At 34.6% G+C, this 16,154-nt stretch overlaps 1 protein-coding gene across 2 annotated transcripts in view; it reads right to left on the bottom strand.

The window, feature by feature from the left end:
* Positions 1–16,154, bottom strand: part of LOC105838640 (adenylate cyclase type 6) — a 163,567-nt gene that overhangs the window by 5,432 nt on the left and 141,981 nt on the right. For both annotated transcript variants that reach the window (XM_036293405.1, XM_036293406.1), the window contains 13 exons: positions 15,919–16,011; positions 12,632–12,778; positions 11,325–11,483; positions 10,443–10,691; positions 9,881–10,040; positions 9,117–9,214; positions 8,742–8,826; positions 7,374–7,490; positions 6,510–6,647; positions 4,819–5,057; positions 4,119–4,257; positions 1,595–1,814; positions 198–346 (listed from right to left, as the gene is read on the bottom strand). In XM_036293405.1, coding sequence (XP_036149298.1) covers positions 198–346; positions 1,595–1,814; positions 4,119–4,257; positions 4,819–5,057; positions 6,510–6,647; positions 7,374–7,490; positions 8,742–8,826; positions 9,117–9,214; positions 9,881–10,040; positions 10,443–10,691; positions 11,325–11,483; positions 12,632–12,778; positions 15,919–16,011 — 1,993 coding nt within the window. The remainder of the gene's footprint in view (positions 1–197; positions 347–1,594; positions 1,815–4,118; positions 4,258–4,818; positions 5,058–6,509; positions 6,648–7,373; positions 7,491–8,741; positions 8,827–9,116; positions 9,215–9,880; positions 10,041–10,442; positions 10,692–11,324; positions 11,484–12,631; positions 12,779–15,918; positions 16,012–16,154) is intronic.

Here is a 16,154-nt window from a genome sequence, read left to right as displayed (position 1 = left end):
CTCCCCATTCTCTCAATTAATTTTAAATTGATACAAAATATAATTTTATGAAACTCCTATTATCACAAATTTTCAATATATTTGCGAATTCCCTTTCATCTTCCGTTTCGTTGCTGAGTGCAATTTACGGATTATTTATAAAGGATGTGGTACAGCGTGCGATCGAAAATTGCTCGGTTCACGTTCTTCAACATTACCGGTCCGATGTTGATGCCCACACGCATGCGGAAGTTATTAAAGCTGTGTTCATTGACATAGGCCAGCTGCTCGCGGATTCTCAGTGCGTAATCCGCCATAGCGACTACGTGCTTGAAATCCCGCATATCGCAGGTGCTTTTCGTTAGGCCTAGAGCAACAAAGAGAGAGGGAGAGAGAAAGAGACAAGGATGAATTTTGTGCGATAGTGGTGTCCCGATCGCGACGTCCTAATTTGACTAACAGGTCCGCGTCGTTAGGAAATTGTTAGGAAATTGCGCGAAAAGTCAAGTGGTCGTGGGAAATTAGATCTGCCTTCGTGGTACTAGAGAATTTCTATTGCGAGTATTAAAACGGAGGGTTCTGTTCGTGTCTGAATCTAATGCGAAATACATTTGGCAGTGATGATAATAAATATACGAAAAAAAAAAAGATAGTTTTGCTGAAGTGTTTACAAATTTAGCTAGGAATAAACCTGAAAATATTTATGTGTTGAATCAACTTAATTAATTATTAAAAAAATATTCTAGCCAAGAGCGCAAGAAAGTTTACCTACTTTTAATAGATTGTTATACATATTTTTCAATGCTTTTGCACATCTCTACACATTTAATAATATCTGTAAATTTTTATATAATTAAGTGTTTATTAGTTTTTATGTTACATAAATTAAGAAATACATATTTTTAAAAAAATACTGAAGCCGTGGACTTCAACTTTTGCATACACATAAAATACATGTCTGTTTATTGCTTGAACAAAGATTATTGCTATTTCTATAAATTGATTATTTTCTATATATGTTAAATTAATTAACTGCGCTATTTTTATAATTTATGATTTTTATTTTTCATCTATTCTTGCGATAAATAAATATATTTTACATATATTTTACGTATGCCTATTATTATGTACACGTTTGATTTTTAATATTGAAATCTATAGTTTCGATAGTTTTCAATACCATGCACTACATGATATTGAAGTTGGTTCCTAGAATGTAAAATTTTTTACAGCATTATCTTTTAGAGCGTCTTACATAATAATTGTAATGGCTCATAAATTATTTTTGAACTTACGCGTCTAGCTAAATTCTTATTTATACTTCCGCTAAAACTCGTTATTTCCTCGTAAACAAATTAAAAGTTAATTATCTCGAGATATGTAATAAAAATAATGTATATCTTATTATGCTTTTGAAAATTTTATTTGATCGCCAAATTGGTTAGAAGAAATCAAATTAAATTAAATTCATTAATTTCGACCAATCTCCGTGATTAATTGCAATTCTTTTCCGAAGCTATAATAAGAGCCGATGAAACGAGGGCGTAGCCATCGGGGGCGAGTTTAAAGGCTCGTCGAGTAGCGCGATGCCGCTAAGACTTTACGAGTGACATACCCGAAGCGGCCATATACGTGGAGCCCGTGCTCTTGATCTTCTCGATGTACTTGAATTGCTCCTCGGCGAGTAACTCGTCGAAGTCGGCTATGATTTCGTTGAGCAGCCTGAGGCATTCCACTCCTTCGTTATTTGCTTCGAGCTCTACATAGAACTCCGAAAAATTTGGTATCGAGGCGAACATAATGCAGACACAGTCGCATTGTTCGTGGTATAATTCCTGCGAAACAATTGACAATATTGTTCTGGGCATACCACTGATTAGATAAGGGTGTGTACTCTTCAGCGAAACTTCTTGTAACATCGAGAGAAAAAGGGAAAAGACAAGAAGTTCAACTGAAGAGAACAGATTTCATTTTTTTTTTTCACAAAATAGATTCAGATGTTCTACACTTTCTACAGGATTCTTTATCAGGAGTTTTGTTAACAATAAACAGTTGTATTAATTTTCGAATAATTATCATGTTGATTATTTTAACTTTCTGTATAAAAGTTTTTCACTATTTATTGTAATTGATTTGGCTTTTGAAAGGAAATAAGACACACGGAATTTCAAGTAGCGAGCGGCATTGAAAACTATAACCTGGTGCTTAACTTGGTATATGAAATTTAGAGCCGCTTCTGGGCAGGACAAGATAAATTAGGCAAATAGATAAATACTGGCGGAAATTCAGTCTGGAGATGAACGATTTAACACGTCGGTTGTCAGAGGTACTTAATTTATGTATACAGCTGGCGTGAAATTGTGAAACTCCAGACAGTAATCCTACATTGAAACATAAATGAGCGATATTGCTTAAGTGGTCTTTATGTGAAAACTCAGAATTGTCGTATAAAATTGATCAGAATTAACGATTAATATACTTGCGATTTAATCAGAAGGAGAATCGAAAAACAAAGAAATAAATGTTGCTTTTATGAAAAGTCGCCGTCGCGAAGTTTCTAGTTAAAACTCAATTAAGATAAAACTTTATTAAGATGAATTTTAAATATACAATGGGACTTCGTTCTATATGCATCTGTCCTTCAGTTAAAACGTAAATTGCTGTTTCGTCTATAATTGCGTAACCTCATTAGAAAATGTCACAATGCATTATAAATATCCTGGATTTTATGTTTACTGTATGTATGTACTTCGAGCACTTGTTACATATGCGTAGTACAAATAATCGATCAATAAAATTAGAGCAAACATGCACAGAGGAAAAACGTTTCTTTATATTCAGCATTTCTATTTATTTGACTTACATTTATTTCACAAAAACAATGTAACTTTAAACGAAACATTATTTTGTTGAATGTAATTTTTTTAGTTTTTTTTTGTTGCGTGTACATTAAACTACATTTGATGTATTGAAAAAACACGATTGTTTGGAACAATACTTTTCGGTAAAATAACAATGTCTTTGATTACATTAACAACTTTCCTGCAATCGCCATGTCAAGTCTCCACTTATGTGGCTCACTATCGCGAAGTAGCTTGCGGGGGTGTTTAATAATTCATAAGCAAAATTCAGTACACGCGTGCGAGCTTCAGTCACCTACAATTTCGCCTCTACTCCTCATTGCTCCCACACGCATCGCTATTTATTGTTATTAAATATTATTGCAATATTATTATTGAAAATCCCCTTATTGTCTTAATATTTTGAATTTTATTCAGCAGCTAAAGGAAAAGTTTTAATATCACATAATGTTAATTATAAGTAAAATAGTACAATAGTTTTATTACTAAAATAATAAACTTTAATGCAACATAGTTAAAATAAAGCAATACAATACTTTTATTAAAATAATAAAATTGCCCGAGAAAAAATAGACTTATGCAATTATATATGATTATATAATTGGCCATATATAACTAGATCCGAAAAATGGCGTGATAAAGATCCGGTAATATATTTTGTCTGATTTGATAATATATGTTAATATACGTTTATAATAATATAATAATATTTAAATGAGGAAATAATATGATTTTTATCTTTATGTAATCATATTCAGCTACATTTAACTATATATGTATATGGAAACAGATCTGGACAAATATGAATACTAAAAAATAAGATCACATTGCGCCAAAATTCCGATATTATTATATAAAATTACATAAAATTATATATGTCATTACGTCTTTTCATATCTAATTATTTATATTTATATATAATAATATTATATCAATTTTCTCTTGGGTGTTTACATAGAAAAAAAAATTTAATTATTTTAAAAATGTATTTATTTTACGATACATATTATATAAAAATCAAATAATTGCATTTTTTAATTTAAACATTAGTTTGCTTAAATTTCTTTAATGCATAAATTTCTGGACTTAAGAGAATTTGTTAAATCAGAAAAAACGTTTTTTTTGTGATAAGCTGTTGAAAAAATGTCATCTTGTTTTATCTGATACAGAAATAGAATGTGTGACAGTAATATTTATTATATTTTATATTTTTATGTACTTTTAGAAATTATAAATAAAAAAAAAGATTAAAAAAAAATTTTGTTAAATAAAACTTACATCTGAATTGACAGTAGACAGGAAATGGGCAGCTACGTGTTCCGGAAGTATGTTCGCGAGCAGTTTCTGGTTGTAGGCCTTCAAGTGCTCCATTTCCTCTTTCTCCTCGGTCGCTTGCAACTTCCACAGGAAATCCAATCTGTATTGGTACACAGTGCACGTCAATATTTCTTCGCCTATATCTGCCACGGAAAATATCTCGGCAAAATTGCATCACGCTTTTGGGGTGCTTTATGAAGTATATTGACATCTGGGATTCTAGAATTTTTTTTAACACATGCATATATTATGCCGCGGATTTTTTATGAGATATACAATTATAAACTGGCAGATTTTCTTATAATATACACGTGACAATACGTATCTTTCTAGCGATATACTTGCTTTAATTAAATTCCCAAGTGTCAATATATTCACGAGATATCAGGTATATAAATTTACTCGCGTCTCTCTATATACGCGGCTTCTATCTCGACTATGATATTATTCCGCAGGAATCAGTTCGCGAGATTGTCGATCCGCGACGTTGTTCGCTACGAGTCGAAGACTCTCGCGGGAAATTCCACGAGGGTTTCAAAGATTTGTAACATGCAAGTTCGGGATGTGTATATATATATATATATATCTACGGACTGACGAGTTGCGTAAGCTTCGGGGGAAGGCAGAAAGTTAAAGTGTAAGCATGTTCGAATGTTCGAACCTGTAGGTCGCCTCTGTGTGCTGGGAGTGTGCCACTAGGCAGGCCATGAAGAAAACCACTAAAACCCCCGCCAACCATCTTCCAGTGGGGTCGACGTCGTCCTCGTTTAGCGCCTGGTAAATGCTGACCCCGAGATAACAAGCCACAACGATGCTCAGTACGGCTACTTTAAAAACCGACGTTAGGATTTGGTACACCGCGCAGGTTACCATCACCAGCATCACTAGAACTGGGAACAACTGCAAGCAGCGATAGTTGTGAAATATCACTCGGCGAATTCCTTATAGTTTCATGAAAACCGTTTTCCACAATTATCCGTGCGAAAAATTTTCTATTACGAAATTGTGGGAAAGCGACGTAGGCTGTTCTTATTTAAGAAAAATCGTTGGTATCAATATATCACTTTGCAGGATTAAAAGTTTATAAAAATACGGTAGTATATATATAAAAATAACGCGTTACTGTTACTGTTACTTAAAAAGTAAGAATTCATTACTTTTTTTATTATTGGTTATAAGAAATTAAAGTAATAATAAAAGTAACAAAAATTTATTACAATAAAAATGTAAAGACATTAATAATAATTTTTATAAAAAAGATAATGGTAACTGTTAGATAACGGCATTACAAGTAATTTCAACCTGCCACTTTGTTTTTGAATCATATATTTCTTAAACAAAAGCTAAAAATAAAACTTTAGAAACATAAATACAAATACAGAAAGTTTTTTCAGTACATAAATATAGTTTTTATAATGTTATTTACAGTTTTGAGAAAATTTAGTTTTTTGTAAAATAAGCAAAAATGAGTCTCAAAACCGACATAGACAGTATGCTATTTAAAAAAAAATTTTTATATAATAGATTTTAGAGGAGAAGCTTCTTATAAAACACTTTACATAAAACATTTTTTGTCAATTTATACAAATATCTTATTTAATTCTACACAACATGTAGCGCGACAATATAGATTAGATTAAGTTAATTTAGTAGACAATGCTTTTTATTCTAGTTTTTACTGTTTATAATCCTATCAACAGGCTAATTTATGCTGCACTCCAATTTTATGTTTAAAAGCATATTATAAAAAAAATTAAAAAAAGAAAACAGAAGTAAAACAATTTTTAAAACGCTACAAATATGTAAAAATAATCTTATCAATAATAGTCAGTATTGTTTAAACTACGCAATTTGCACAAAAATCGTAAGAATATTATTTATGTATTTGAAAAATTTGTTTTAGCTGCATTTATATAGAAACAAGTTACAGATATATAAATTATAGGTTTTTCTTTTATAATTATTTAAATAAATCATATTTTTATCAGTATAAAAAAATAAAATGTTTGATTTTGGGAAAATAAAAGTGCGTCGCTGTAGACCTATGTCAGTATTGGTTCTTTTTTCTAATGATTTCTGAAATTTAATTATTTTGACTGTTCAAAATTTAACATTATTTTTTCATTAAATTATAGCAATATCTTATTAAAAGATTATTATGCATTTGCTGAACTGACGCAGTTTTTTCCGTCATTTAGGAGATTGTTGTAATCCCTTTTTTGAAGTATCTCCATCTTATCGTATTATCCGCATGTTTTTTGGGCAAAGACCCGATTTTGCTCGAGTAAAGGGTCATTTAATAATTAATGTCCTTCTATTCAACGTCATTGTCATTTATAATATTCAACTTACGTCGCAGAAAAGAATATAATCACAGATACCGACGGCATCGATATTCTCTGGCATTTTCATTACACTGATATTCTCATCCACCCATTGCTCGGAAGACAATGTGTTATTCTTGCAAGCCTCACTTCCGGTCAACGTTATCTGCAACGAGAGGAAAAAAATGACAAGGATTGACTATTATTCATCAATTTCTGCAAGAATGCAAAACGTTCGCAAGCAGTACGTGCACAATCCATCGTTCGATCGACATTCTTTCCGTTCGTGTGTAATTCAATCGCGAACGTTTGCGACAACTATTATTCCACGTCGTTTATGATCAATCGCAGTATCGACGTATTCGCGTCCAATTTATCGCCGAAAGTTTTAGCATGGCAGGCTCTAATTTATGTTGCGCTATACGATTTTGACATAATGAGTTTTCCAAAGTAAACGGCGGCAACAGTTATGGGATTGAAAAACGAGAGAGAGAGAGAGAGAGAAAGAGAAAATAGAAATCAAATGTCGGAAATTGGGGTTACAAATAAATTACTTATTTCAGTATTACGCGTGATTAATGTCTCGTACGGCTCTAATGGATTTTACATTTCTCGGTTTTCCGAATGTTAAAATTCTTGAATCATTGAGTTTGCTTCAATCGCTGAGCACTACTCCGCCTGAATATTTCTGAAGTTTTGAATTTTCGTGCTTTTGAAACAATAAAAAAAAAAAAAGATAAAATAAATTTCTCTCTCATATATTACGGAATTACGGTTTTACTCGCGAAACGTGAAGGGATCACCGCCGTCGTGATGCACGAGAAGTGTTTAAATAGCAGACTGTGACATAAAAACGTAAATGATAGCCGCATTAAAAGCTTCGATTACTCACCAGTGGCGATAGTACCGTGATGAACGTCAGAAACACGACGATGGACGCGATACTTTGCGCGATGATGCGATTCTCGAAGATCTGCAGCGCCATGCCCCTCACCCACGCTGGCACTCCCTGCGAAATCCCGCGCACGATTACCCCCTTCCCTCTCGACTAATGAAATTGGATAAATAAAGGGCATGCGATCCCCCCCCCCCCGGGATCATCGGGAGATTAATGGGCGTGCTGCGACCGAGATCGTTGGTTTCGGCAGTGGCCTGGAAGCTTGCCACTTGGTCAGGGTCAAAAAGAAAGTGGCACTTTTCCAAAGAGTTTTGTCATCGACCCGATGACGTACGTGACGTATCGTGCGATTTAAAAGTCGCGTCCGTACGGATGGACGTACATTTTTTATACAAGACAGCCGCGAGAAGGGAAATAATTGTCACTGCGAGTGTGTGCAGTTCTGTGATTCCCCCGGGGGAAAGCGTGGAAATGCATACGTGCATTCAGATCTCGGGAGAATATAAATTTCTCTATCCTCGGAGAAATTTTGCACTGGTAGTACTCACTTCGTTAGCGATTAAAAACTTATTCCACGTAAAAGCACTTAACAACAATGCTTTTACGAGTAACCTAAGAGTGCTAATTGTTCCTATTTTTCTAATTTTCTAAATTTTTTAATACTAACATTAAAAAAATATATATGCGTGTATAAATATTTTTTACACTTTTTATGGGTTGCAAGATGATAGAATAACTAAATTAACATTACTTTTAAGTAGAATAAATAAATTTTAATGATTAAATACAATATTATAAAATATTGTTGTAACTCATTAAGCTTCAAGAAACCTTTACGGATTTTTTTTGTTTAAAATCTTTGTAACAATGATTTTAATTATTAGACCGCAATTGGTGTCTCAAAGTAAAATGAATTTTTTTTTATCCAAATGATAATGGGATATACGGGAAAAAAGATATGAAGATCGAGTGGAGCTAAAAGAAATACATTTTTACTTTTCTACTAACAAATATTCAACTATTAAATAGACTATTAATAATAAATCTTGTTTCTAGTGTCGCAGTTAAAAAAAATATCACAAGATTTGTTTAAAATTGCTAAAATAGTTCTTTTATAATATAAACATTTCTCTAGCTATTTTAAATAGTTTTAAATAAAAAAAGAACAAAATTACTCACAAATAAAATATGTATATAATGTACATTGCAAAAAAAATTATGAATGGAAAGAATTACATTAACACCACTCTAAGTGAAAAATTCTCACCTAGTAATTAATCAAACGATTAATATAATCGCTAACCAAAGAAATACTGCCATTATAAAATTTCTCGAAGGGCAAGGGCACCTGTGGGTTCTCACCTCGTTCTTCTCCGCCAGTAAAATACCATTGACCAGGGCTATCACCAGTATGCTTATCGCCGTGCAGACGTAGAAGTATACGCTCCTGCAGGAGAACAAGAAAGATACTTTTTTTTAAATGTAATCTTTTTACGAGCTTTTTTTCGCGAGAAATTTTTCAAAAAAATCATCGGATTTATATCGTTTTACGTTAACTTATCGAACGATTTCCGCAGAAGTGTCCATAAATATTGGAACGAAGGACAATTCGACGATGGTAAGGTACGAGTAGACTTTACACACACCGGGCTCGCTCTCTCTTGAGAGCGTAGTAAAAGAAAGATACCCTGCTGCCGCTAGATATAGAAGGTAGGATTTATTGGAACGTGTATTTACCCGGCAAGGGTGATGGCTATTGCGACCACAACGACCATGTAGACGAAACCGGAGCACACAAAATAAGCCGAGAGCATCCTGTCCCTCTCGCGCGAGTACTGCAACAGGTTATTAAAACAATTGCAATATCGCGCATTGCTTCCGTTTACGAGCTGTTTACTGCTAACGGGCGCGCTTTTAATCATCGGTTACCGGTGGGCAATTTCGACGCGGACTTTCTTCTCGACGAGAAAATGCGGAATTTCGTTTCCGATAAATCGATTACAACGCGCACACGATTCAATCGACGCGGAATTCGAATAATCCAAATACACGATTAGCGAATTAACCGAAATTAAATTTAAACGATCTTCTATTAACGTGAATTGCCGCGTCGATTGGTCGCGTTCAATTGCAGATGGACAGTTCAGTACGTAATTACAGCTCGTATTTCTTCTATAATATGTTACCTTTATTAAATTTATTGAATTCCTAAAATCCGAGAAAAATTATTGGATGATGAAAAATTATTGTGAAATAACCATGTTAAAGGATTCTGCAAATAGAGTTTTTATTGCACAAGCTCGAGAATAATTTTATAAACTCTATCGCATCAATCAATGAGAAAAAGTTTCGTATATTAAAATTTATTTTATCAAACGTCAGAAAATTGTTAGGAGAAATATATATGAAATAAAATGAAAACTGCAAATGTTCTAATTAACAAACTTAATTTACCGCGATAATTTATTTTGACCAAGTATATCAGTAACGTAATTTGCTACCTTCTCTTCGACATCCGGTCTTCGGAACGTCAATATAAACGGCGTACAATGCTCCGCTCTTAATCGATCTATGCTTCTGGCATCGATCGCTCTCATTAGGTACTCGTTCACTTCGTCCTCGGGATCTTTTTCGCCCTCGATGGTTTCACCGAAGCCTAATCTGAAAGGCATGCAGCAGGTATTATTCGAGTATAAATTACCAATATGGAGCTTACGATAACATTTATCTTTGATCTGAATTATTCAATGATAACATTTTATATCAATTTTATTACTTTGATATATTTATTATTACGATGTAAATACAATTTTTATTTTACTCATTGCTTACTTTCAAGATACGATTAATTTATTTTACTGCTCGGGCGAAAAATAAAAGAAGAACGCAAGAGTTACAATGAAATAGTTACAAATTGTTTTCTGTTGCCACGAGGTCGGGTAACATTCGGCTGTTCCGTAATTGTTGGCAATTTTAGGGAATTATTTAAACGAGATTGTAATATCGTAACGTTTTAATGTCAAGGATTAAGAGATTAAGCAGCAATAATAGAAAAGCTCTTACTTAGTTTGTTTTCCGTGTTGCGAACCGTGACCCATAACCCTCATCTCTTTGGACACGTTACCATTCGCCGGAAAGGTTTTTCGCATCCCGGAACTAGTTATGTTGCCCTTAAATGTGTCTCCCGGGACAATCAAGTAGGTTCTGATGTTATGGTCCTTTAAGTACGCATTCCTCTCGCCCCCGCGGCCTTCCTCAACTTCGTAATACCCGCCCAAGCAATCTAAAGTCTCTTTCGTGATGTGCACACGTCTGCGAAACATCATATCTTTCATTTAATATTAGCTTTATTAATGTAACGATTTGATATTAGAAAAAAAAAAATTAATAAAAAAGGTTTTTTTACGATATGCTATTCTACAAGACATCAAGATCTTGTGGCTATCTAAAGTATCTTAATACTTTTAAAAGATATTTAGAAGTTATCTAAAAATTCTTTAACATTTTTATTACAAATAATTTTGTAGAACTTCTGATTAGACATTTTTGGCATTTTCAAAAATATTTTTAGAATATTTATTGCATAAGATGTTTCTCTTTTAGATTTTTAGAAAACATATCGAAGATATCCGCATTTCAAAACGTTGCGTAAGATTTTCTTTTTGCAAAATTTTTCTTGAAACTTTGACACCCCGAAGGAATGCGAAACTTCCCAACGGGGGTAAACATATTTAGGTGGGGGGACTTTTTTTCCTCCCAGTTATGAAATCACTCACGCAGAAGAGGACCGAAAAGTTTTCTGCGCGGGTCGAAGCAATTAAAGCGCGCGGAAGTTACGCGGAGGGTTTTATCGGCCGTAATTTATCGCCGCCAATCAAAATTAGCTTGGCGAAGGCAAGTCGGTCGAGGGCCTGACAAACCCGAAGCAAAATTGCTTGTACTCACCCGGGTATACCGCCGCTCTCCATGTAATTGGCTAGGGTCACGTCGTTGCTCCAAACATCAAACTGCCATTTTCGCAGACCGAGCACCCCGCAGTGGACCCGGCCCGTGTGGATCCCGACTCTCATATTCACGTTCACGGCCATTACCTCGCGAACCAATCTACGGATAATACAAACGCGCGTATTTATTGATACCTCCCTTGTCATTGTACAGGCGTGAAGATTAGACGGATGCCCGTCGTTCGGGGTTTGCGACAGCAGACAGGGGCCAAACCCTTCTTTCCGCGCTCCCGCGGAGTTTAAGTGTATCGGCGCGCTTTTACCTTGGCACACGCGAATCCTCGAACTATCGGAAAAGTATTCTCGGGTATTTTCATTTGAAACATGACGGTGAAACATTTACGCGTATAAACACGTAGACTTTTTCCCGGCCGGTCGAGCCAGCCCCCGTTCTCCAATTCCTCTCTGATTTCTGGCGCGTATACGTTTATCTCGTCCCATGAATACTTTAACATCGAGTTTCGCTTGCGGGTAACGCGGACTGGTCGCGATTGCGCCAGAAGTTTGCGGGAGAGGAAAACTTACGAGGGATTAAGTTACGCGAGGGATTACGAAGCTGAAATTTTAAACGCACGCGCTCTCGTGGTGAATTTATCTGCATGCAGTGACCTGTGGACACCGGTGTGGCCTTTCATCGGCGACGCGAATCGACCTCGCGAGCACGTACAACCGCGCGCTCTCTCTCTCTCCGAGGAAATCTTCCCTTTGACGATGGAACGCGTTTTATGAAAACACGAAACGAACCAAACGCGGGATATGTGGCGCACGGGATATAGTTTCGCCGGAAGTTCTGCAGTCGTTTCGTGAACTCGAGCGAAAACATCCTTATTGCTCAGACGTTACTTTGATCTGTTTAGCTTGTGTCTCTTCCATCCCTTTCTCTCTCTCTCTCTCTCTTTTTCAGTAGCTTTGAAATTTTATCCTTAGCTATTTTTATTTTGTGCTTCCTCTTTGTTCGCTGCCAAGCGAGCCGGGGGTAAGGACTATTATGTGGAGCTTTGATGTTGCTGATGGAACACGTGATAGATTTATTTTGTTATTTCATGATTTTAAACGGAGGGTACGTTCTGAATCGTGACGCAGCCATCTTATTGTACTTCGGCTTATGTCTTATCATATATATTGGTCTTAAAAGTAGCGTACACATACGATACAGCGGCGTGCCGCTTCTCTTTGACGATAAAAGAATAATATACGGTAAAAGCCTTGCCAAACGTTATTTGCGACATTAGAAGCGCGCGGACTTACGTTATTGCGTCGATCATGTCCAGTCCCATTTCTACGCAACAGTGAGCGTGATCGGGCCTTGGCTCCGGAAGTCCGGAAACGCAGTAATAACAGTCTCCGAGGAGCTTTATCCTGAGGCAGTGGTGCTCAGCGGCTAGCTTGTCAAACCTGCGAGATATTTCAGAAGAGTTCAACGACAATGCAATATTATATTGTAGAAAACCTGAGCCTGTCCGTGAACTCTACTTTAGGGAAAAGCTCAGAAAAAAAGGAAACACCTTCCCCGAGGAAATATTACCCAGATCTTTGCTGCGGTCAAATCCAACTTTCGCGAAAATCAGTTTCATAACAATGTGTAAAGAAGTACCAGCTACTTTCCCCACACGTAATTCCGCAACTTTGTGCAACTTCTGCAATTTTTCTGACAGTGCGTGCAATGCAATTTTTTACCTTTACCGTATGTTGTTGTCAGGTTTCGAAATTAAATCTTTAATTGAATCTCCAGCTTGAAGTGTTGAGCAAAATTTTAACAATTTATCGAGTAATATTTACAACTAAAAATTTGGTTTTTGATTATAATAAACGATTACAATTTTTTAATTATCTTGAAATAAATTTTAGGGGTTAATTAATTAAAATTCTAATTAATACAATTAATAAAAAAATAAGTAATTGTAAGTAATAATAATAATTAAAGAAAAAAATATTAAACCTAAAAATCACAATTAAACTGGCAATTTCTTATTGATAGAATTTATATTTATTTAACATGTTTTAAAAATTCTAGTCTTTTTCAAGCGTATGGTACAAAATTCTTAATCAATTAATCAAAAGTTTGTTGAATGTAATTTCTATCGATAAAAAATTGAAGTTCAATCGACTTTTAATATACTCTTGTTTTCACTGGTGGCAATAAAAGTTATAAGTGTTGTTAATAATAATCAATTTTTTAAATATAAAATACGTTTAAAAAATTAATGATTAACGATTAATTATTATTTTTCTTAATTAAAGGTATTTGATTTATTTTAATAATTGGTTAAATTATAATTATAATTTTATTTATTATTAACTTTTAATAAATTATTTTAATTAAGCAGAAACTTGATTAATTATTTATACACGTTTAATAATTAATTCAATTAGATTACATTAGTTAATTCGATTAGTTGATACATTAATTATAATTACATATATTTTGAATTTGTTAGTTGATTGTTTTAGTTAACAAGTAAATTAATTGATTAACTGCTCAAATGTCTCCAGTAATCTTGTAATGTTGTTATTAGTATCTCTTTTTTATAATATGAACACATTTAGTAGAATTACATAGGGTAAATATGGTACCGCATTAAATTAATTCGAAATGACAGAGGGATGATGCGTCAACAAAAGTAAGGGCGCTCATAAACCAAGGGATAATCGGTTTATTCAGATTAGATATTCAGCAACGTCGCGTTCCGCGCGTGGTGCATATTATATGAAATTAATTTCAGGGGGCGCCAGAAGGGCGATATTAATATTTCACGCGTGCACCAAATCCACATAACGCGCAGCGTAGCGCGTGTTACGTTAATCTAGTTTAGTATGATACGTAGGAAATAACAGTGCCGATGGAATTGCGTACAACCAGCACGAATGTTAATTAAATCACTCAATTATTAACGCATTATCACTAAGTCTGAGAGATAATAAAGTTTCCATATTAATATTGAAATGGGCAACGTCTATCCAATGCAATATGGAAGGACGAAAAGCGTATATCTAGCGAATACGTTTATTCATAAAGAAGGCCCGATGATATCAGCCCGCTAATTCGATTTGCCCCGTTCAGGGATGCGACATAATCTTTTAACGATGCCGGAAATATCCGGGTCGGATATTATCTTACTCATTCTTCGTGGAGATTCAACGTTATTTACCCTTTGATCTTTCACGTTCCCTATAACACTTTCCGACCCGGGCGTTCTTTTTCAAGGGGGATTTCTCTCTTCTCTCGTGGGGATGAAAAGCGTTGCATTCGCAGAATTCCGGAAAGTGATCTGGGGCTGTGCACCGATACGATGAAAGCGGGCATCATCGCAAGGAGCGAAACCGGCCTTTATGACCTCTTAGCAAATCCCTCTTGGTAGTAGGATAAGTATACCCTGTTGACCTAAAAAAGTCACTAGGGACACAAAATCCATAGCTATCGAGACTTTTCAAGGGCCTCGTAGGATGTAAGGAATATGATCGAGGGAAGCTTTAAGAGTGAAAGGTGCCGAAAAACTTCCAATATAAACGCAGAGCAGATTGACATCATATTCGTCAGAGATAAAGGGCAAAAATTTAATAAATATAGACCCCTTAAAGATCAATACATTCTTAGAATATTATTTTGGTTTTCCCGCGTCTTAAAAAATCGTCAGATTTATCCCCTGCAAATTAAAGTAATAAAAAATGATTGATTTGATTTAAAAATAACGCGTACGTGATTTGTGAAACGTAAACGTATTTCGACGTCAAACTGATTTTTGACAAAACGCGAGATCTGTCCGCGAGATTTCAAATGGGACTTGTGTTCTCTGATATACAAAAAAACTTTTGTGGAATAAGAATATTTACATGACTTAAGGGATCAGAGGCAGGAGAATTGCATCGGGAGAAGGAAACGGGAAGAAATTGATATTTCGATTGAGTTGAGTGGAAATATACGTCGCAGTAATCCGCTACGCTTCTTATAAACGTTTTCTGAATAGAAAATAAAAATAGGGATTTCACAATGCACGATTGTGAATAACTCGGCGAGTTTCTCGAGATTTATTGACCGCATTAAAATTGCATTTTACTGACTCTTAGTGGTCAATTCCCAAAGTTACAACAATGGTATTTTATTTTTGGAAATATTGATCTTGCAATCGCAGTAAATACAGACGTAAAAATTGTTATTTACAAACGTTTATAGAATATCACTTTGTAAATATAGGTTTCCCGTGAATTAAGAAATGTTTCATATTATTGAGGTCAATTCTTAAACCAGCCAGCCACAAATAAAAACAGTGAATGAAATTTCTAATTAAGATTTTTTTTCTGAGAAATGTGCGACTAGAGAACAAAAGCTAATTTATCGAAATAAGCATAATGTATTAAGAAAGATGCAGAAAACTCTATAGTATAATATTTTCTTATTATATTATTAAAGACAATGGCGCTGACAATTTGATTATTTATCGATCCTAATACAAATTGATTCTACTGTACAATTTTTGCAGATTTAAAATTAACACTAATTAACAATAATCCTTTTGTTTTATTACAATGTTTCTTACCGTGCAAAAAGTTCGTTGAGCAATCTGACGAGTTCTTCGGCAGTGCATTGGTCGGAGAGCGAGGTAAATCCACAGATATCGGCGAACAAAATGCTGAAATATTTGAAATAAGCATAAAGAGGGTGTCAGTTAAATTGATTTACAAAATAATTGTCGCATTTTTCTCAAGCGAATTCTGTAATTACTTCAGCGGGCGTCAAACGGGTCGCGGGGAAGCGTCGAGGTAAACATTTTCG

This window comes from Monomorium pharaonis, chromosome 10 (genome assembly GCF_013373865.1).
Source record: "Monomorium pharaonis isolate MP-MQ-018 chromosome 10, ASM1337386v2, whole genome shotgun sequence".
Lineage (NCBI taxonomy): Eukaryota > Metazoa > Arthropoda > Insecta > Hymenoptera > Formicidae > Monomorium > Monomorium pharaonis.
The sequence above is the reverse complement of the archived record's forward strand: the minus strand, read 5'-3'. Positions and strand labels throughout refer to the sequence as shown.